At 36.0% G+C, this 24,432-nt stretch overlaps 1 protein-coding gene across 1 annotated transcript in view; it reads left to right on the top strand.

Moving 5' to 3' along the window:
• Nucleotides 1-24,432, top strand: part of SUCLG2 (succinate-CoA ligase GDP-forming subunit beta) — a 110,763-nt gene that overhangs the window by 38,735 nt on the left and 47,596 nt on the right. Inside the window, exons 3-7 of the mRNA XM_027467515.3 lie at nt 11,765-11,864; nt 11,991-12,081; nt 17,950-18,102; nt 19,089-19,178; nt 22,061-22,157. Of these exons, the coding sequence (XP_027323316.2) occupies nt 11,765-11,864; nt 11,991-12,081; nt 17,950-18,102; nt 19,089-19,178; nt 22,061-22,157 (531 nt within the window). The remainder of the gene's footprint in view (nt 1-11,764; nt 11,865-11,990; nt 12,082-17,949; nt 18,103-19,088; nt 19,179-22,060; nt 22,158-24,432) is intronic.

Genomic DNA, 24,432 nt, shown 5'->3' on the forward strand with positions numbered 1-24,432 from the left:
CCATGAAACATTCCACTCCTAGGGGAAATTACTTTATTTCACAAAATGGTTCAGGCTCTTCACTCTGATACTCTTCTCTTGCTTCTGTATTTCTTGTCCCTCTGCTGTTTTCCTAGGTTACAGGCATATGGACAGTGCTTTGTGCTGGGGATGGTGGACCTTCATGCCTTGTTCTGTCATCTTCTCATTGGCTTTATAATTTTATATTTTTATCTATATATTTTTTATTTTTGTCCTAGTCTTTTGGGATACAGTACAGGCTGCCTTGAACGGTGGATCATTTCATTTTACGTAAGCCATTATTCTGTGACCAACTAGGGCTTTATTTAAAATTATTTCATTTCTAAAAAATGTTTTCTATACTGAAAATCAGGCAATTATTGATATTTCAACTTTGCTGCAGGCTACCAGCAAGCAGGGCCTAACCTCACTTTAGTTGCTGCTGCTTAAAAAGTTATTTTAGCAGATGTAGATGTGGTTCTGCAAGAGTCAACTGAGGTAATATAAAGGCAGTTTGTGTGAGTTGAAAGAAAGGATGTGATTGTAGTTGTTCAGTTTCAGAGCAATGGTGTAAGAGAAAATTATTGTGTGTTATCTGATTTCATTTCTCATGTATTCAGTATGTTCATCTTTCAAATTGTAGTCTAGAGGCTGTGTATCCGATTTGCTTTGAAGAAAAATCTGTTGATATCAGAATGGCTACATTTGTGACAAATTTGAAAAAGTCTTCCCTTGAGAAACAATAGAAATTTTTGTATAAGAAGGAGGAGAAAAAAAAAAGATTGTGTTAGAAAAGGAAGATTCAAGAAAGAAAATAATGATTTAGATTCTTATGAGTTTGTTTAGGACTCATACTAGAGATAATACTTCTTGTGGGGGAAATGAGAAAATGATGAGTTTGGTTGATAATTAGTTGCTTTAAATGAAATCAATTATTTATCTTTAAAATGTCAGTTTGGGGTAAATGACTGTACACCAAGATGTATATTTTTAGTAGCAGTTTTGTCAGTAATTTAGCAAGTAAAATGCTGCTTTTCAGTATTTCTTAGTAGCTAAAACACTAATGATATTTGTAATACATCACTGATACACAAAGAATAACTTCTATACTCCATTTAATGTTTGCGGGTTTTTTTTGTAATGTATCACCATTTTTAATTTTTACTATATAATTCTTAAAAGTAAACTGGCGTTGTATTACTTTTCTATACTTGGGACCTTTATATGGAACTTTTAAAGGCAATTCTGAAGAGCAAAAGGGATGAATTGTTAGGACTGTAGCTGAGGTAGTATATCCTGCTAAAAAGCTGTATTTCTCCACAGATGGTTCCTTGCAAGTAGAATGCTGTTTTGCAGTAAGGTGGTAGCCAAATTTTTCATAGTATTATGTGTTGTGTGCTAACTTTGATCGAATCATGTAGACCATGTTGCAAGTTGTTGAAAATCTAAAACAAATACCAGTATGAAATGCCCAGTAGAATACCAACGAAAGAAAACAGAAGCAGTGGGCCGTGTGAGTTGACTTGTCTCCTGGTACAGATGTTTGCTTCAAGTATATCAACTCCTAAATATATCTTTCCAGGAAAAAAGATCCCATTCCCAGGGATGGCTTTCCTGTGTCTCTAACAGTGTGCCTATAAGATCATTAAATTATTATAAGAAACCAAATTGACTAATACAGAATTTGAGATTTTCACAATACGAAGATTCACAAATTGCGCAATAACAAGCTTTGTACAAAAGAGCACCCCATTTCTTACACTGTAACATATTATTTAGGTGTATATATGGAATTGCCACAACGCTTTCAAACTGAGAAGAAAATATCATATGTCTGGTGTGATGCAGGTTGGTGAGATATGGTAGACCTACTCAGGTGTAATGCGTTCTGGAAGTGCAGATTTTGGGAAAGGATCATTACATTTGCAGACGATATTGTTGAGCATTCTCTTCTCTAGTAGCTAAACTTACAGGGTTTTTGTATACAAACTACTATCTGTAAGTGCATGTTTATCTTCTCAAGGTACACATTCCAAAATACTGAAGTATTTTCAGGTAGACCTGTAAAATTCTTAGGTATGTGTATTTCTTGCTGAGTACTTCTGGGTTATTTTACTATTAACTGAAGTTACAGGCAAGATGTTAATTGAATATTATTGCATTATGCAAACAGTAGTTAAATTTAGATCATTTCTAATAAAATACACAAAGGAGAATAATTTCTTTCTTCTCTTTTGTCTCTGCACTTACCATAATTTTTATATTCTGTACTTTAGAACATGAATATTCCGTTTTAAGTTTTTAGATTAATGAAATCTTTATGCTGGTAGATCTACATATATGTGTGTATATATTACATACAAAAGCAGTGCATAGACTGTTAGGGGAAAAAAAATCCTGTGAGTATGAATTTGAAAGGATGTTAAATTTTCTTCTCTTTGGCTTATCTTCAGTATAGCCTCAAAATATCTTTCCACAAAAGATGAATTTGACAAAATTGCTCTCTTGAGAATCGACAAAGATCACAGTGTACAGTACTTTTGAATGCAAGAATTCAGCAGATTTAAAAATAGGTATATTTAGAAAGGCATACAATCCTCTTGACTTTAAAATAATACGTTGATGTCTAAGTTTTTGATATATTTTCTTCCTATTGCTCTTTGTTTAGCAAAATCTCTTGTTAATATTGTCCCCAGGAGATGTGCAGATGATAAGAATCATTTATATGGTGAGTGAATGTGTTTGGATCTGCCTGTGCTGGTGGTGAATGCTGCTTTCCAGCTACCCAGGGCTAGCTTGTGTTCTGCAGTCTCGCTGCTCATGAGAAAAACAACAAAATCTCTCTGCCCATCAGTTTGACTTCTAGTAGTAGAGGTAATAAAAGCAGTTATCCAAGGTGCTTATAAGGAAACCTCCCCTTCCCATATGCAGGTCTTAGTCCAGAAATGTCCCATGAGGAAGGTAGCCGGCTCTGCTATCTCCATTTTACAGTAAGACACGTTAAGAGTTTATCTAACTTTGGGTACACAAGCGGGAGTCCCATATCCAGTTGCTCTACAATTAGCACATACAGAAGGTGTTACAAGGGTCAGAGAGGAGGAAGGGGGCTGCTAGCGGATCATTTGGAGCAACAGCTTAAGTTTCATTTACGTGGGAGTAGAATAGTTCCTCAATTACAGTCACGTGCCTGTGTTGGATAGTGTGAATTGCTGGAAAAATAGTGGGGTCCTGCAGTAAGCCTACAGGCTCCCAGATGCCAGCACGGATGGGGCTCCTCTGACTGTCAGAGCTCCGCAAATGCTTGTGCTTGGGCAGGGACAAAGCTGTTAACAAATCCATGCAAGGGGTGTAGTGGAGTGTCAGAATCAGAACATGCATTGTGGTACACAGATCTTTGTGCAAGCTGTTGTTACGAAGTTGCAGTTTCAAAAGAGAGCCTCAATTATGAGCTTTGAGGCATACATTGTGATTAATTGTAATATTCCGTGTTAGCACAGACTGGAAATGTGTGAATGGGGAAGAAGCTGAGGAAGTGTTTGGATCCTTCTGGACAGCTGCAGACATTCCAGAGTTTCATTTCCTTCGTGCCCTTGTGCCCATATGTATTTTTATGGTGGTGTGGGTTGGTGGTTTGGGTTTTTTTGTGCATAAAGATTAGGAAATAACTTTTAATTGTTACTTATGAAGCACCATATGGCTTTGTAATTTCGCCTTTCCATGGAATGTGGAAAAAAAAAAATTAATTGGAAATCACACTCAAAAATCTATTATTAAGCTAATCAAGCTAACAGCTTGTCCAGTGTCCTCATACAGTGTATGTTGTGACTGTGTATAGTAAGAAGCAGCTCTTTATAAATCCATAAAGAAAATTAAGGGGACAAACAGAAGCTAAGACAAGAAGAGAGACTGCGTACATTGGTACAGTGCATGGTCACCAATATTGTTAGCTCAGCTAGGAATCTGCTGGGTAAAATTAAGGACATTTAGTGTTTAAACAGCTGCTTTACAGTGTGATATTAATATTATTCTTCCATGATCAGAAACTAAAGGGTTGTCCCAGGGGATAAAAGGTTTTTATACCATCTTTTACTTTTCCTCTTCCTTTGTAAAGCTAATCGAATGGAAACTTAAGTAATGGTGGTAATGTTGCAGTTGTTTTTATATCATTTTGTTTGTTTGTTTTCTTCCATGTGAATTCCCTTGTTTCTTGCTTAGGTTTCCTATTTTATGCTCCATACTTAAAAATGTATTCTATTGCCACTCTTTTATGCTTAAAAGTAAATTATGGAAGATTTAATATATATTCCCCAGTTTATATGTTTTCTACATTAAGTACAAATTTTTCAATGTCTGCAGTTTAGTAATGGATAAAAGAATCAGAATCAGTCAGAATCAGAATAGACTTTTTTTTTTTTTTCTGGCCTGTCTGCCTTATGCCTTATACATAATCACAAAGAATAAAGTTTTGAAATCCTTCCAGGAAAACAGGTGTGAGTATTGTTGCAGTTAGGGGCGAGAGCAGTGTTGGTTCTTAATGACTGCTTGACTTCAACACTACAGATTGCATGAAACCTGTTCTCTGAATTGCATTAAAACAAATGGAGTTATGGAATTCAATCAAGAATTTAGGACTGCATGAATCTGCTAACTCTGAAATATGTTTGTGTATATGTGTGTGTGTGTGTATATATATATATATATATGATGTGTTTAAAAAAATAAATGTTTTCAGAATACTTTGGGAAGGGAAACTTGAAATCCCTGAAAACTTTGAAAGGTAAAGAAACTAAGAAAACTGTAAGTAAACTTGTTTCACTGTAACTCTTTTCTGTACTTCAGGCAAAAGTGAAATGTGGAGAGAAATAACTTGCTAAAAGTCAGGTAAAATGAGGAGTTTTTAATTTTGAGTGTTTTAAGAAAGATGCATTGCGAGATTTACAAGTATTTTATATTTATAAGGAAAACAGGTAAATTCCGTATCTGGTTATTAACCACACAGTTTTGCATGCCCAAATTTCTAATAATCTCAGTACATACTAATAGATTAGACTGAGATGCTTTCGTGATGATGTCAGGTAATAGGGAATCATACCTGATACACAGCAGAAATATTCGTTGCTTGCTTTTGCAGATTCTTAGGCTGAAATTGTCCAAAGAGGAGAAAATTATTTTAATGTCCATATTACAAAGAATACTATGAAGTCATAAAGAACAAAAATGGTGGATATAATGACAGAAGAAAATATGCTTGCATGGATTTTTATTTTGTTCAGTATGTACTATACAGTATGCTGCAGGAGGGCAGGCTGTTGTTGCAGGTTACAGAATGTGTCCTTCTCTGTTTTACCTGTAGGATGGATGTTGTCTGAGAGCTGGCATAAAAAGCTTTTGCTAGTTCTGTCGATAGACTTCAGTGCTCTTCCCCCATGTGAAGAATTTGTTCCCCCTCTGATGGATTTTTCAAACCACGTCTCCTCCTGTGTTTGTAAGAGAAGATGACAGGTAGTAGTTTGTCTAAACCCTGGGTCTATTCCAGAGCAAAATTACATTAAAAATAATGAGAATTTAGGTTGAAAAGAGAAACTCGTAAAGGTTGGCAAATTATCAGAAACAAGATTTCTGATAAAATTTTAAACATGCATGTACAATGAAAGAGTTTTAATGTGAAAACTTTTCTTTGGATCCCTGCCTCGAGGTGCATATTTTTGCCTACTGCTGGATGTCACGAGGTTCTGTTTGCTATATAAGTAATTTATCAACTTTAACTTAAATATAAGAAGTGCGATTACTTTTACTTTGAGGTTTAAGAGTGCACTATTAAGAGTGAGCTTTAGCTTAGTTGATTTTATCTAGCTTTAAAATTTTTATCACCGGTGAAGTGTGTAGTAATGGTTATGAAAGCAATTAATAACACCACTGACAGAATCAAGAGACTGACTAATTTATCATTATAGATTTTAATGAGGCTTATAATCTAGCAATAAATATACAATATATTCAAAAGCGTGGAGTCATGAAAAGGATGATTTATTTAACTTTAAACCAGTCTGAAAACCAAAGGTTGTAGAAACTAGATGTGTAAGAACATAATTCTTTTCGGCGTTACAGAGCAGAAGGATGGAAATAACAGAGGAAGGGAGTTAAGCTTAAAATAAGGGCAGGGAGGAACACAAATCAGTTGTGCAATTCATTCTGAGGATGTTGAAGCACACCAGTAGTTTTGTAGATGTGGGATGAATCTTGTTGTGGACAGCTTCCATTTCCCATCTTGATGTGCTTCATTGGCAGGGTGCAGGAGCACATCATACGTCCCCGCAGTGCTCAGGAGTTGGGGGGCAGCAGGAGCAGTAGCAAGACTTGCTCCATGGGAAAAGCTGTCTCAGATTTCAGAGAAGTTCATGTAAAGTGGCACAAATATTAACAGTTCTTATAGCAACTTTGGGGTTCAGAGTTCAATCTGGGAATTATGCTCCATTACTGTTTTTAAATATTATCGTTCATCCTTACAACTTTTATTCTTCTCTCTTCCTTCTTCTGCTGGTGTAAGTACACCAGAGTGTGTCTGGACAAGAGTGTTGTTAAAGAATAGTAAGCACCTGCAGGATCCTGCCTAAGCAGTGTAATGGGATGGCTGAAACTTTGGAAAATAGATTAGAGGTGGTCTTTCTCAAAGGGAAGTTAGAGAGAGACAAAAGTAGCAACAACAAAAGAGGACAGATGAGATCCAGAGAAGTAGGCTTCCTTACTGAGACGGAAAGTTTTTACTGTTGAATCATCTAGAGGTAGGAAAAAAATAATCCAACCCACAAATTTAACCTTTGTAAGGGGAACTCTGTTGCAGAAGACAAGCTTTAAATTGCAGAGATGCAGCCTGGGGGAGGTTATCCAGAATCCTTAGCAGGTACTCCTGCACTTGAGCTTTTTCCATCACCACTGATGGGGAAACTGAAGCAGGAGCAGCATGTAGGCATTCTGGGTTTTGGTTCTGGTGCTGTCTGAAGTGAGGTGTAACTGCTGTCAGAAAAACTTCTGTAATGTCTCACTTATTTTCATCAAATGAGGGGCAGAGGAGGGAGAGACAGAAGGGAGAAGTGTATTGGGAAGAGAAGCTGTGTTTTAGTAAATCAGTGAAATCAGTAAATTGTTGTCATGGCTTGCTGGGAATTGGTCATCCTGTGGGCATCCCAGCCAGTCCTTATTGGAGTAATATTATAGACTGTCATGAAAAAGATGGTGATTAAAGCTTGACCAGACAAAAGGAAGCTAGAAGTTGCACATGTCCAAAGGTAACAACGCAATTTGTGTTCCTCGGAGGGCTTTTACTGGGTAAATGCATTATTAGCCTCTGCCTCCTTCTGAAGGTAGAGAGTTTGGAGCTGCTGGCAAATGGAAGTACCCCATCTAGCTCTCACAGGACTTTGGGGAGGGGGAGTGCTTGAAGAGCTCTGCCCTACATACAGCACAACCCAATGATACTGGGTGAAGAAGGGTGGCTAGCAGAGTGCTTAAAACTAATACCTGCCCAACCCCACTGTGGCTGGGGTCATTTGTGGCGTATTGAAGGATGGAGGAGTCTTACTGACCCCTGCTGCCTTTGTGGATGGGCTCTCATGGGTTTGTGGGCTCTGTTTGTGCTTCTGTTTGGGTCAGTGAGGAGTTGTTGCATCTGTGAGATGTTAATTTGGCATGTCCTCAATTTGTCTTCATTGCGGTGTTCCCATGGCACTGGGCTACTTCCATCTATTTCACAACATGTCCTAACCTCATAACAAGAGGGATGTCTGGGTTTGGCCCTTCTCTTGTCATCAGCTGCCTTACACTGGGGTAAAAATACATGAATGTAATACTGAATTGGGCTCTGCATTTTTAAGAGGTGCAAACGCTAATTAATTTTCCCAGAACCCCTGCAGATAGAGAAGCCAAGCTGCAGAAAGTTGCGTGGTGAGACTGAGATGTGATTAGGATTTTGTATGAGACTGCCTCCCATTCAGTCCCATGCTCTAATTCTGAAGTGTGTGAAGCCTTGCCAGTGTATTCCCTAGTGCACTGCTATGATTTTTTTTTTTTGTTCCTAAACAGGCAAGAGTGAGGCCTAATACTGTGTTGTCTTGCATTGTCTATTCTATGCAGTAGTTTAATTTTGGTAAGCTACAGCACGTGTTAATGTAATTTTTAACACGCCTAATTTGCAATCACACAGTCATATCGATAATAATGGTAAGTTGTTCACAGGTAATAAATTAGTGTACCCTATAACGGGCAGAACTATGGTTCTCAGGGTATTGTTTCATGATGAAGTATTCAGTAGTTAAATATACACAGCAGTGGGCTGAGAACAAGCTGTTCATTTTTGCTGCAAGCAGTACCAGTGGACCAGAGTAATCATAGCTCCCCAAAGCAGGACAGATTTTATTGATTCTAAATAGGCTTTCATTATAGAATCAAGCTTGTTGCAATCGCAAGGACGATCTCTGCCATTGGTATTCACAATGCTGATTGAAGGGAAGGAGATGTATTGTTTAGTGCAATGGATGTAAAGGATGCTTGTGCCTTGGAGTTCTGTATTTTGTTCTGTTGAAACAACTGAATTTATTTAAAATAGAAGTCTTTTTCCTATGGTGTTAGGTTAAATTTGTTAGAAACGTAGTTGGACCCAACTACAGTTGTGAAATCTTAAACTCTGAGGCCATTTCTAAGAACTGCTGGTCCCGCTTATTTAATGGCATCTGGCTTAGGAACAAGTTGTATTTTTGCTCCATTTTTTAAAGGACTCTTCTATCATTTTTTTCTTTAAAATTAGCATGTGTATGTATATATGATTCAGTTAATAAACTGTTAAGTCTGAGTTATTAATGTGTCCAAGTTAAAATTAGTTAAGAACACATGCTGTTACCAGAAATGCGTCATTAATCTGCAAGGAGCAGTTTGCAACTATTTGCTGCTAAATTAGTGACACTTAGCAAACAGTCTTTTTTTGTATTATTTTTAATGTGAAAGAAATTTTTATATCTGTGACAACAAATTTATATGCGCTCAAGAAACAATCTGTGTGTTTTGTTTGTTTGTTTTTTAATTTTATACAAAGGTTTATCAGTCAATGGACATAAACAGAAGTTCATTGGAGCCTGAATTACCAAATGCATTGCTGTTGAAAATGTTGCACTGTACTTTATGGGGGTGTAAAGACATGTTGCTTGTGCTAGGTTCTCTTCAAATGCAGTATTTATAACCACACAATCCTTCCTTAACATTTTTCCAACCTTACTACAGCAGTTTGGAAGGGTGCTAATTGAAATTAATTACAGCTTTTTGTTTTTAATGAGTACAATATTGACTTTATATACAGCTTTTTATTTATTTTTGTTAGAGCCTACAAATGAAGGTGAAGGTGAATTGCTTCATACATTCCAACTTAAAACATGTTTTTCTTCGGGGGTTGACTTCCATAACACAATTTGGGAATTCAGGCAGGAGATGGCATAAAAACAGCTCTGTGTGAGCATTTCAAGAGATTGGTTCTTTAAGTAAAATGGTGATGTTAAGTAGTGAATCAGCTTGGTAAGTACTGAATGATCAAGCCTAGTTACTATAAAATAAGATCTGGCTGGTTTACTTCATTTTACAGAGCTTGGGCAAATAACTATTGAATTAAATTGCTTCCTGTTGCTTTCCCCAGGGCAAGAAGAACCTGCTGTACCGTGCTCTGCTGAGCTACTATATTGATTAGTTCTTCACGTCTAATCCTTACATGGTTATGCTTACCTTCTAGTGTGTTTATTTATGGTTTTGATAGTTGTTTTTCTGAAGTCATTGTATTGCCTTGATAGTCCTCTAGTGGATTATAAAAACGTAGACATTATTTCCTTTCTTTACCTTCATTTGTTGTAGCCAAATGAAGATAATCAGCGCTCTGCAGCGTGCCAGTTGCGACTAAAAAGGAGTTGCTGGCCTAGTGATGGGTGGCACAGAGGGCAATGATCATTGGCTCAGCTGACATCACATACCACTGACAACCAAAACTCATCCCAAAGCACTGTTGGGATGGTTGGCACCTAAACAGATCTAATTAAATACTTGCAGCATCTATTAATGATACTATATTAGATTCTTTATCGCAGCAGCTATTGGGATTTTAGGGTTTGCTTCTGCAGCTTGGGAAGTGATTTATACTTTTAATTCATCTTAATAATTTGTGTGCTTATAAAATACTTGATATAAAACTTTTTGTTGCATTTAAATTTCCTTGTTATCTGCCTTGGAGTGGCATGAATAATAGGGAGCTCAGAACATGAATATATTGGAATGCATGAAATATTTTCAAGGTGAATGCTTTTAAGTTTCAGAGTGATGTATGTCAGGTGTTACTGAATGGATTAACATCTGGAGGGATTTTGTCTTGAGAAGCTTGGGAATCGGGCATCTCCTGGTACAGTACCTCCAATAGCTATGTTAAAAATACATTTCTGTCTTAATGTGGAAATTAGAAGATATGTATTTTATAGTATTTTTTTGCTGTCCTAATATACAGCTTGCTTTCTTGTTGCTGAAATGTATTATCCTCAAACTTTGAAATGATGCTGTGTTAGAAACTGAGCTTCACCAAAAATGATCTCATATCCAAAAGTGTATTCAGTCATCTGTAAAATATTTATATGTAACACAAAACTAGAAAGCCTTTGTCTGCTTGACTGTAAGTATCTATATATCCTCTATGCCACTTAAGCACTAAGTCTGTCAATTTAATAACAAATTGTTCTGTTTTCTTGGATACTTTCATCGACTCTTTTGATTCAAGAGGTGACCTCATCCAAATATCAGTAAAGTCAGAGAACCCCACAGAATTCAGAGGGTATTGACTCAGTCACAAAACAACAATTTTATCCTTTAGGCCATGACTAATTTAGGACAGGATATGTTAATTTTAGGATCTCAGGCTTTGCAAAATACCTAGTAATTTTACGGTAATTGTAAGAATTGACAGTATTTGTTGTTGATAAACATCTTATAGCCACCTGGAAGATCTTTGTGGTTCAAGACGCATCCATGGAGCTGCAGAGATGATGGATGGTTTTGTTTGTTTTAGTTTTTTTCTTTTCCCCATTTTACTCGATAAGGATATGAAGATCTCTTCTGTTTGGAACCTGTGTTTCACTGCAGTTACTTCTTTCACTTTGTCTTGCTGTACTTGTTACTGTTACATTCACATTGCCAAAGCTTCAAATGATGCCTTCTCTCATCTGAAGGGCATGGGATAACAAGTTTTCCATTGCTGGATTTACCTGGTAATGCCAGCATCAGTTGTGAGGGGGATGAAAATTTCTTTTATAACCACATCCACAGCCTTACTTTCATGTATTCAGAGCAAGGACAGGAGTGTATTTTCCTTGATGAGAATTTTTGTTCTGCATTCAATAGAAATTATGGTTTGATTCATGATTTAAAAAAAAAACCATGCCAGAGTGTAAGCCAACAAACCATATCAGCATACAGTTTGATATGCAGGTTGTGTAGTATTAATAGCATGATTTTTATCTAAATAATGTCGTATTTATCCATCTGATAGTTACTATATATTTATCCTTTAATCTCCATTTTTTTTTTCAATGTTGCTTTATGAAATGGTGAATTGACTATCATTTTATTGCTCACCAGTTTTGAACTTCCCATTTTTTTTAAACAATCTAACCAGCAAATACTTTTTAAACTTAAGCTAACAAGCTCAATAAATGACAGACAATAGAATAGCATTGTGTTTCTTTCACAGAGGCAAAGGAAATTGTTCTGAAGGCACAGATTCTGGCTGGAGGGAGAGGAAAAGGTATTTTCAACAGTGGATTGAAAGGAGGAGTCCATCTAACTAAAGAGTAAGCCTTTAAAATTGAAAAAGTGTGAATTAATTGATTTTGTTTTAATATTTAAGCTGTTTACAATAGCTATTTGACTTTCTTTTAATATCTTTCAATAGGCTAACCTTTTTCCTTTGTTTGTAGCCCTAAGACTGTTGAACAGCTTGCTAAACAGATGATTGGGTACAATCTGTCAACAAAGCAAACTCCAAAGGATGGTGTGACAGTGAAAAAGGTAAGATGTATGCCTCTTAAAAGTTAAGAACTGTGTTTAGCTACAGCATGTATAAACATGCTGTGCTATATGCCATAGATTTTTTTCCATTCCTTTTCCAACATCAGATTTCTTTCATCTGGTTGTTGAAAGAAAAAAATACATTACACTGCTTATGTTTGTATGCATATGCTTTGTCTATAAAATTCAGCATACCTAATTTCTCATAGCTTCATGCTTTATCAAATATATACTAAATGCTAGCAGAACTCTATATAGCATAGCTGTACATGCATATAGACTGTCTGCTAAGAGAAGTAATATATACATGATGACTTGCAGTATTATTATCTTTAATTCATTTATGAATAACTTTGGGCAACCCTCATTAAAGATAGAGACAGATGATTTTGTATGAGAATGATCTCAATTTAAAAAATAAAAAATAAAAACGGTCGTGATTGCAAGTATTTTGTTTTCAACATGTTGTGGATGCATGGTAAAATGTGGGCATGGTCATGGTTGAGTTGAGCTAGTATGTTGTAATTAATTTTCATTTCTAGCTTAGTACAATTCTCAAAGTCAGGAAATCCTAGCAATTACTTACCTACTATGTATGTTTTTATCTCTTGCTTTGTTTGTCTGAACAAAGATCCTCAGACAGGTGCGTAGTCAAGACCCACACTGTATGTGATGCCAAGAGATAATTTGGCATGAGCTGAAAGGAATTGCAGTTCACTTTTTAATATATTGTGAACAGCTTGGTATTAACATAGAAGGGGAACACTTGTCTGGAAAGCATCTATCTAATGAGGGCTGGAGAAAGGTGCTCAGGTGGTTCTTCTCTTGGGGAGCAAGAACAGCAAATTACCATCACTCCTGATAGGTGTTGTTAAAAAGAAATACTAGATATTAAAAAGAAGGAACGGTATTACTATTAAGGCATGTCTGTCAGAGATTGTGATAACAGTAAGGTTATAAAAAAGGATATACATTTCCAATATTAAGGCACTCTGCTTTGAGAATTGTGTATTGTAAAAGCAGCTTGCCTTTATAAATTCTTTGGTTTTATTCTTTTCCTGTAGTTGAGCTACTTAAAATGCATCAATACAGGAAATTTCACTCTTTTGTCTGAGTGCAAGTCTATTCATTTATATGTTCAGTTCTGAAAAGGAAACTTTTAAGTTTTCTTTGAAATTGATAGAAATGAAAGAAAGGTATGACTCCTGGGAATTTTTGAGTAAGATTATTTAAAGGATTTGTATTAAGATGACTTCTGTGTCACGTATAGAATAGCTATAGAAGATTTAACTTATAGCTTTCCTTCCCATCCCCATCTTTCTTGTATAAGTAACATTCAAGAGTAAGCAGCAAGGGCATATATGAAGCATAAGGTGAAGTTTGTGCTACTGAACTTAAGAGATTTATTTTGATGACACAGAAAAGTAGCCTTGATAGTATATTTTTTCCTTTAAGTTGCATGAAAACTTTGCAGGAAATACTTTGTAAAAATAGTTTGTAAGCATTTTAACATGGATTCATGATAAATCTGTATGATGCTTTTCACTGAAAGAAGCTGATCGTCTATTGTCAGACACTACATTCTGATTTTACAGTTAATTCTTAAAAGTCATAGGCTAATTCATATGTTTATCACACAGATACGTAACAAGGTAACAGTATGTTCTAAATAATTTTGGTGTCAAGATCTTGAGTCTTGGTAATTTATGGTAAGATCATATATCCTGTTTTAAAGTAATTAAATATATAACAGATTGGTTAATGGGATCCTCATTGTTTGTTAGAGAGTTGAAGAAACCTGCTTAAAGTGATGCATCTGTGTCATCAAAAAGACCATTCCCCAGGAAAAAAAAAAAAGTCTTTTAAAAACATCTATATTTCTCAAGTTTAGCCCATTCTAGGGTCTTGAAGATAGTTAAAGGATTTGAGGCATTCAGGTTTGCAGTATCAAGACTGCAGTGCCAAACACTGAAACTTTAATCAAGGCACAAACCACAGAAATGTGAATAAAAATGGGTTTAGCAGTGTCTAGGCTCTCATTTAGTGAAGAGGGCAGATAGTAGTGCACAGAAAATGCCAGACAGACTCTTCATATTTGCTTAGAGGAGTAGGGAAGTTGAGAATAGAAGGCAATTTTGTTCAGTTTCAAGGCATTTGCTCACTCTGTGTGTATATGTAAGAACGCACGTTTAGGTGTACTTAAAGAAGATTGCAGTTCACCCTGAAAAGAAAAGGCATATTTTTACATTTTTTGAACTTTTGGCTGGTTTTGAAAGTCTGAGGGAATTCTTATGTTTAAAAATAAGTAAATAAATAGTAAAACTTGGTTTTTCTTTTTATTTATTTTCAGAAGGAAAATAGTTATTAAATCACTTTATTCAAGGCAAACAATGAGTTAGTGTCAAGTCAGGGAATGGAAGTCACCTTTTACATGTTTTTGTAAGGAAAGAGAAAAGATGGAATTTTTGTACAATTAGAGTAATTATGGAAAAGAAAATTGAGTTTTTAGATTGCTTTCTCAGCTTGTGCAGAATTTAAAGTATGTTTGTGCTTTTTTAGACAGTTTCTTAAATAAATAGCAGGCTCCTCAGTTACTTCATAACTTGTAAGCTATTTTGTGAGTTTACATAAAATCCTCTTATGGCAGCTTGGAATTTGGAGAGCCTGGTTATCTGAGAAGACAGTCTTCTCTAATCATGACAACCTGATAATTTGCTACCTGTGTTTTCTCTCCAAGCAATAACGATTAACATTTTGAATATTTGATTCAGTATAAAGAGCCGTTATAGTTATCCTCATGAAATTAGATGTGACTTAATTTTTTAAGTAATGATTCGTTTTTAAGAAGGAAAACTTCAAGTTATCGTGAAATTCTGAAGAAAATTTTTTTTTTCCCCAGGGCGCTTTAAATATAAGCCTGATGTGGTAAGCTAGATAGTTTAAATGTAAACCAAGTGTGCAAAACTGGGTACTTCTTTGTCATAAGCAAATAGACAAAATATCAGAAAAGTTAAGTTTGTAGATTTATTTGCACCCTTTTCATTTTTCAACCTCAGTTCATTATGGGTTCGTTTTAGTTACTTTAGTTTTGTCAAGTGAATGATGGGTAGCATTTATCAAATAATATTTAACATCAGTCTCCCTGTTTTTGCTCTGCAGCAGAAAGGGAGGATGGTGAAGGGAGGATGGTAGCTGTTTTCACTGGGAGTAGAGAGATGTTGCACTATCTGACAACAATTTGTACACTACAATAAGCTCACCTATTACAGAGTAGACAGACTAGTGGTAGTTTTGTGAGGTACGACAGAACTATTTGCTGATGTTGGCATGGTTAATTAGCAATGGTAAGAAGAAACTTGGCTCTGAAGCAGCAATGGAAAAGATACCCGATTCAATAATACATGTTCCACCTGCTGTGGTTGCAAACATAGTCCTAAAGACTCATTGTGCTGATCCCCGTCATAAGCCTGGCCTGGATCCTGAGCACTCTAGAAAATGAACAACTCTGACAAGTTCCAGTAGGACCAGGTGGTTTTGTTTGACCTGAGTCTAAAGCAAATAACTCACATTTTTCAGATGCATTGATGCAGGATACGTACGAAGGTGAAACCATTCACTCAGGTAAAAGGTCTAATTGTAGCAACTCAAGGATGCTTTCCATATCTTTGCTTTTAATTTGATGAATTGTGGCAGGTAGCTGAGCTATGTTTCTGAAGTGGGCTTTTAGCATCCCTTTTATAGTAGTCTAAAATAGGCAGATGCTTTTAAGAGATATGGTAGTTTTCTGTTTTCTTAGTTGTCTCCTTTCCCCTAGTTTCCCTTAGTTTGCTTTGAACAGTTGCTTGTTTGAGCTATTTCTTTACATTACCCCATGTTCCATGAATGAGGAAAGGTAAAAGGAGAAAGAAGCAAAATTATTATAAAGAGTATCTTTTCCAAGTCAAAACACAATAAAGAAATAGCATCTTTCCTTGCATTGAGAGCAAGAGAGTTTCATTTAATTCCTTGTCTCTTACTTTTTTTTTTTTTTCTGTTCTGTTGAGATGTACAACCTGGCAGAAGGTAAGTACATTATTTCTTATGTACTCAGGAGTAGAATGTCAAAAAAGCGACTTGGGTGAAAGTATAGTGCATCTTTCTTGTTTATAGTCCTTGAACTATGAAAACCCCAGAAATACTTACTTGATGGAACACATCTTGCTGGGTAGGCAGAGTTTTAAGACTGCAGGTGTGTGCATGCCTCTTGCATCTCCGGAGTTTGAACTGCTGACTGATAGAATGAATTTCACCTTATCTTTCATTCAGAGTGATGATCTTTGCCTACCATCATTTTTCAGAACTGTCACCTGATAAACAGACCACATTAAAAAGACATTGCCGTTTACTCCTTTTTAATTATATTAATCTTAAGGAAATATTTTTTCCTTATTTCCGCTGCTTCCATTGAAAGATATGAAACGATGCTTAAGAGATTGGTTGTCAGAGGGAGAAGCCGTACTGCAAATTAAAGTGCAGATGTGACTGCTCAGCTTCCAGGTTGAAAAGCAAAACTGTTGTCTTAGAACAGAGCTCTAGCAGTGCATAGCAGAGCTACAGTCTTTGCACCTGAGATTATGGCACCTGTTACGAGTGTAAAGAGCAATTAGTAGCGATCATATGCAGATGTTTTTTAAAATGAAGAACATTTGGGAAAATTTGGTATTCTTCCATCAAACCTACAATTTTTTGAGTCCTTTTCCAACAATAAAACTACGTAGTTTCTGAAATTGCTTTCACAGTTATTGTTAAACTACTGCAAAAATCACAGTTCAGATAGAGGAGAGCATAGTTACTGTAATACTTAAATGGAAAGGCCTTTGACTTTTGGCATATTTTGGGGAGGAGAGAAAAAACTGTAATGAAGAATTTACATGGGCCATTCCCCCTCATTCTTGTGAGTACTTGTAGATTCAAAACATGTAGGACTTGAATATTTTTTTTGTTACATGCAGAAGTATCTGTCAGATATTGGTACAAAATGGCTCTGTAGTTTATAGTGATACAGAAAAATGGGTAGCTTTTTGGAAAAACAAATTCCTGTGTTTTTAGATCATGCCAATATCTGAGGGTGCACATCTGCTTGTCTCTAAAGTGAAAGTACAAAGCTGGATGGCAGAATTAGCTGTATCCTCATTTCTTTAAGAAATATTTAGGCAGGGCAGGAATACAGTGCTAAGATTTAAGTGTAGGAGGTGGCCGTCTGTGAGAAGGAGGTAGAGAGTTTAAGAGAGACTTTGCTGGTGAGGAGTGCCACTACCTATGGGATGCATCAGAAAGCCAACGTAACACCCTTACATGTATGTGATTTGCAAGACCGGTCCCTTGTGACTCAGATTTTTCAGGGGGCCACATGTTAAAGTGCTTGTTGAGAATGAAAAGGTGTTGTGGAGGTTGTCCTTGCAGCAGCTATGATTCTCTTCTTGGAAAAATCAGCACTAGGTTCCTGGTTTACAGTGTTTATTGAATATGAGAATAGCAGCATCAGGGGAGTCTCATTTAGGGAGATGAGATTTATTGAAAAAAAATCACTGGGTTATGTTATCTTGTAAAAGCAATGGAACGAATGTTTCTTTTCAGGAGAGTAAGTGTCAAACTGGTGCTTTTTAAGGCATAGAAGAAAACATGAGCCACAATGTTCTGTGCTTGATCACAGCAGATGGAAATACTGTCTCTTACTGGTTCTGTTAATTTGTACTTGCTATTACATTGCAAAAGATTTTAGCGCATTGACATATCAAGGAATTAAAGCTGTGTTCAGATTAGGTGTAACCAGCTAGATGGATCAGTCAGAAATGTTGCTGTTTTCTTTTCCCCTGTATTGATTTTTAGGTGATGGTTGCAGAAGCACTGAATATTTCAAGGGAAACATACTTTGCAATTTTGATGGACAGAGCCTGCAATGGACCTGTTATGGTTGGCAGTCCACAGGGTGGTGTTGACATAGAAGAAGTTGCAGTTACTAGCCCAGAACTTATCTTTAAGGTATTGAAATAATGTTTAAGATTCAACATTTTCCTTATCAGTTATGGAAAATATTATATGCAATTTTTCCTTCTTTTTCCATTTACCTTAATTCTGTGTGCAGAAAGAAGATAGCAAGAACCACAGGAAGTGTGTTAATCTAAATAAGAGTCCAGACCTATCATCTAGTAAATGATAAAACTGTGTATAACACCTGATTTTGTCAGTATGTGTATCTGCAGCTTGGTTAGAAAGAGCTTATATTTGGCTGTTAATGTGTTATGTTGAATTTAACATATGACATGTTTTTATGAGTGGTCTGGTGTGTTACTTTGCAGAAGGTACACAGTTCTTTGACAAGTGGGTCACTGCCAATGTGATTATTGTTTCCGTTTTTTTTTCTAATTGACGTAGTTATTAATTATTTCTTAGTACCTGGTTGACTTTTGCATCTGAAATACAGCTGTTACAATTGCTTTCTTAATAATGACTACATTTAAGTTTTTGTTTTTTTGTCTTACTGTGGCATGGTAATGAGTACTCAAGCTATTCATCTGGGAAAATAATTGATACAAACAAGTGCAATTATTCAAAAAATATAAAAATATTTAATGTGCATTTTAAAATTATATAAACTTCACAGTGTTATTGGGCAGTGACACCATTGCTTTGAAAATATTCCAGGAGATGTCATAAAAATTAACAGACTAAATATTCGTCAACGCCATCTGTACAGTAATTAAAAGTGAAAACTGGTGTCACATTGTCTTGTCAGCATGCCACCCTGAAGAATTATATATTTTTTGGAAGGACTGTTTCATAGATAGTGTGGTAATTATAACATACCCTATAGGCAGCTGCTATAGCCTCAGTCTCAGAGAAACTTTGGCAAACAGCCATATTTTAATTACTAATTTGCAAATATATACTAAGTGTTTTCCTTTTGAAGTTAAAAATCTCCATTCAGATTGCATAAATATAACTAAATATTCATATTATTGTTACAGGAGGAAATAGATATTTTTGAAGGCATTCAAGATCGTCAGGCACTGCAGATGGCAAAAAATTTGGGTTTCAAAGGACCTTTACAACAGCAGGTGACTTGACTCTACTCCCTCAGTTTTTACTGAAGACATTTTAGCTCAACTGTATGGTAATGCTTCCCAAACATACATGAGAGGCTAATTTTTTATTAGACCAAGACCGTTTTGACATTTTAAATACTAACTTGCCCCAATATAAATGTCATCAGGGTTTACCAATTGGATCAAGGACCTTATTATTCCAAACTAAACGTCCTTTGGATTTGAAGCAATTGATACCACATAGGAGTGTTTTATTTCATTGGAATTCCAGTAGAACACAGTGAATTACACAGGTACATCTTTTTTTTTTTTTGGAAGATCTGGCCCTTAACGTGGGGAAGTGTATCTTTTTGTGTAACTGAAGCCTTTTTTATTACTTCAGCTCAAAATAAAACCAAAAGGCTACCAGCTTATCTTTTCAGTATCTCTTATATATATTGGAATTCCACATAGAACATAAGTGTGCAAGGTATTTTGCATTTATGAATAATTCTGCAGAGAAAAAAAAGTTGTTTAATTTAACTCAGATAACTGGAAAACAGATACAATATTTAGCTACTTTTGCCTTTTTTTTTCCATAGTATCAAACTGTCATTTTTGTAGAATTCCTTTATTTTTAATTCAGCAGTTTTAATTATTTTCTATCCCAACTGCGCAATTAACAAATGCATAATCATTAAGTTGATTAACACACGTTTGAAGAGTTAGCTGTATATTTAATGAGGAGAAATGATTTTGTAGAACCTTTCAACCCTTGAAGAGTTCTGGTACTTAATTATTAACAACTATACATGGACTTTTCAACAATACATTTAAATAATACTGCAGTGCGTGCATTTCTTTCCTTATGCTATCAGCTCCTCAAAGGAATTCACTGAATCATAGGGATGTAGTTTTTATTCAGATGAATTCTAGTATTTGCTTATGTATTCAGTACTCCATGGCTGGGATTTTATGCTTTGCCTTGAAGAGGCTTGAGAAAGGGAAATGGTGACAGTAAGCTGCCTGATTCAGAGAGGTGCTGAAAGATAGAGCAGCCTGTAATAAAACTTAAGTGATTTTGGTGATCTGCTGAAATTACAACAGCATGCTGGGGCAGCAACAGTTTTTCAGGTTGCCCAGATTCTCTGTGGGATGCATGGTGGGACTTTGTCCCTAGCATAACTGTGATAGCCTTACCAATGTGGTATTAGGATAGTTTGTCAACTGGACTGTCCGTGCCAAGGAAACTGCTGCCTTGGTGGGTACAGGTTTATAACTCTGATAAATTTTTAAAGTCAAAACCACTGAGAATGCTTGAGCTGATAATAACTTTTCAGCAGGGAAGACTTCATAAGCAATTTGTATGCTGCTTCCAAAGTATAACTCTTTAAAAAGAGTCTTAGGCGTGTTGGTTAGAAGGGACCTCTGGAGGTCAGCTGGTGCAGTCTCCAGCTCAAATTGGGGCCATTGCAAACATAAGAGCTCATCAGCTGTGACTTTGTCTAGCCAAGCCCTGAAAGCCTCCAAGACAGATGTTTCTGACCACACTGGTCGACCTTCGCCAATGTTGCAGAACCTGCCTAGTGAAAAAGGTGTTGTTTTTTTCTAATGTTCAGTTTGAACCTCCCCAACCCACAGCTTGTGAGCGTTATGTTTTTTTTTTTTTTTACTATCTGCCTCCAGTGAGAAGAGTTCAGTTCCTCATCTTTGTAACTGTTCTTCACCATAGTTATAGGCTGCTGTTGCATCTTCTTCACCAGAATATGCAAGCCCAGCTCCCTCAGCCTCTCATTGTGGGTACTGTGTTGTAGTCCCAGAGCCATTTGGTCTATGTAGCCCTGTCCACTTTGTCCACTTCTCTTTGCCTGGGAGTGTGGGACCCAAAATTGGATGTAGGACTCCAGGTGCAGCCTTGTCATCGCTGCGTTGAAGGGAGTAGGGACATTCCTCAACCTGCCAGTCATGTCCTTCCTGATGTAGTGCTGCATTGGGGTTGAGTCTTTTCAATCATAATGTTTTCTCTTAGGCATGAAGTTGTGGGAGAAAACTGACTTGCAGTTTTTATTCTCATTCACTTTGCTAGTATGAAAAGTCGCAAATACTTTTGGTTTGTATACTTCAGTTAAATGATCAGTAATGAAGGAACAAATTTGAAGGGTTCTTTATTAGGATACTTCTTCATCTGCAAACTCATTTCAGCAAATAGCTTGTCACTGTGTAATGAACCAAAGAGATTTTTTTTTTTTAATGCAAGTTCATGTTGCTGTTGTTGAAGGCTAAACTGTTCTTTTAATGGAAGAATGTCATATGAACAAATGATCTGGACGTTTATAGTCAGTCACAATACTTTGGCCCCAAACCAGTCACTGGGAGAGAGATGGTGAGCAGCAATAAGGAACAAGCAAGAGTATACTTTAGGGAATAAATGAGCATGCTTCTGACGCAATTTCTTTAAGAAAACACTGGAGTGATGTAGGAAGGAGAAATGTGTGTATTTTTTCTATAGTCAGTTGTGTGTACATAGAGCTTTGTAGTTTCTGGAGTTTAGACTGATTAATGTGTATGCAACTTAGATCTCAGCATACTGGAGAACGTGTCATTGTGAACTGTTAGGCACTTTTAAAATTAAAGTTGTCTGTAGTAATTGTGCTGTTTATTTTGTAGAAAATCTCCAGTTCATGCACTCTTTAAATGAGTGCTTACTAAATGTTATGCAGTATCATATTGCCATATTATAGCTATTTTAGATAGTATGTAAATATGATTAAGAAAACAGAAATAAAAGCTGTAATTATGTAGAGCTAGTGCAATTTAATACATTAACAATAATCAATAATGGTTTACCTTTGCCTTGAAAACATAAACTTTTATTTTTTCTGTGTGGTAACTGTAAATCTCTTGATCAAATTTAGGCAGCAGATCAAATTAAGAAGCTGTATAATCTTTTCTTGAAAATTGATGCCACTCAGGTTGAAGTGAATCCCTTTGGTGAAACTCCAGAAGGGCAAGGTAAGAAATTAAAGAGTTATAATGCATTCATTTGTTTCCTTTATTTATGCAAACTATAAATTAAATTGCATGAAAGGCTGTAGCAGCAGCTTTGCATTAATTTCATTTTGTAATGTAATTTAAGCAATATTCATAAATATTCCCACGGCAGATTTTACATTTCAATACCTTTTGTTATTTCATCCAAATACTGGAAGTATCAGCTTCTACATGTTATGCGTGGTGAGAAACAGCAACATTCTCTGCTCTATTTGTATGAAGTTGTTTTTTCTTATTATTTTTATTTTATTTTATTGTTAATGCTGCTAGAATTATTGAGATTGTGGAGAAATAAATTTGTTCGTAAACACATGCACTCATGATTTAAAGTTACCTATGACTCTACAACATACCAGAGCACAGGAGAAATTCCAACTGGAACTGACACTTGGCTACATGCTTTGGGAAGAAAAAAGGTTGATTGATCCGTTTCTACCATGAATACAGGTCCAAGAATGTATAGGGTAAATAAAAGGAATTTTATTTAGCACTTACATTGTTCTGCTAGTTAGTTTTCCAAAAACTAGGCAGCACTCGCTGCTCATTTGAGGCACCATATTAATGTGCACATTGAATCAATAGTTTCTGCATTGTAAACCTCACTCAGCTTAATAAATGAGAGTCAAATTCTCACCAGCTAATTCTAACTTCAGTGGTTCTTATCCAATTTGTGAAACATGTACTGGGGGACAAACAAAAAGCCCTGCTGTTGACCAGTACAGTTCCATTATAGAGGCTACATTTTAAACAGAAATGGAAAAATTTGCCTTCAGAGCCCAATAGGTTGTGTTGTTTTTTTTTTCCCTGCTGTCTATGTAGATCCATTAGCCTTGGTAGAACCAGTAGGGAACGAGATGAGAAGGACATTTCCATGTGTTGTGCAGTAAAGTTAAAGCACAACAATGACATAATGCCTTGTAAAATTAATAGTCTGAATTTTCAAGTGCAACACATGATACTTACTTTTATGTTTGCAGATGAATGAGACCTTTAAAATAGGTTCTCCAAAATTTCTGGAATATTCCTGCAGGTGATGATGATCACTTCAAAACAAATCATTGAGGACAGGTCTGGCCAACGCAGAAGGGAAATTGGTAGACTAGTAGGTAGGGCAAGTGAAGGAAGGAATGGTTAGCAATGAGAGGGAAAAAAAAAAGAAACACTTTTGGTCCTAAAAGATGATGTACAGGACCACAGTGACAGTAAATTTGAACCCTTGCTTGAGGCAGCACTGTGAAAAAAGTAGACTGATTTGGTTAAGTTGCCAAATTAGCTTTTCTTGCTCTATTGATATTAAGCAGGGCATAATTTGAAGGATGATGGTGAGAGTTTTTATGCTCCTTTCATCCTTTTCTACAAGGATTCTTCCCATGTGTTTTGCATCCAGGAAGCTGAGGAGCAGAAACAGAGAAGGTTTCAAGCTGTGAAAGCCATCTTACTGGCAGACATACACAGATAGCATCCTGCATGCTTTTTTTTTTTTTTCTAGCAGTTTCTCCATTTGAAGTGTCCTAAAGCAGCATAAAGATAAAACAAATGGGAGAACATTTCAGTAATTTAATGCAGTTATTTCTAATGATAAAATAAGTCTATACAAAGACCATTATTCCTGTCAAAGTAATGGTTAAGATGGATTTATTTCTTGCTGTGCTTTCTGTTTTTCACTCGTGTGAATTTCCATTAGAAAATGCATTGTCTTAAGTATTTCCTTTTGTTTAATTCTGTCTCAGATTCCTTTTGTTAACACTCTCGGGTCAAAAGCCTGTAACTGCCAGTTTCTTTGTTGTTTTTTTTTTGGTTTGTTTGTTCTCAGTGTAAGCTATTGAATTGGCAGATGACATAAATCCTACACTGCTAACAAAACCAACAGAAATACTCCATGAATATGTGTTGGAGCTTTCTTTGATATTTGTTCAGAAGAAAAATTCATTTGTAAAATCTATCATGCATGTAACAATGTGCTTTTGATGGTGAAAATGGTTTGATAAGTATTACTAGGTGTTTTTTTCTGCTGCTTTGTACAGCATGGTCTTTGTTAAAGATGAATGTTCTGTAGAAATGAGATTCTATTACTGTGTCATTGAGGATGTTCATGTCTAAGGTAAACTTAGGGTTCTGAAAATGCATTTTTCCCTAGTTTTGAGTTGTTTTCGCAATGTAAGGAACTCAAAGCTTGAAGAGAAAAAGTGGTACAGGTCTTGGTTTGTTGTTAACAAAAACTGGATGCAAGGTATTT

This window comes from Anas platyrhynchos, chromosome 13 (genome assembly GCF_047663525.1).
Source record: "Anas platyrhynchos isolate ZD024472 breed Pekin duck chromosome 13, IASCAAS_PekinDuck_T2T, whole genome shotgun sequence".
NCBI lineage: Eukaryota > Metazoa > Chordata > Aves > Anseriformes > Anatidae > Anas > Anas platyrhynchos.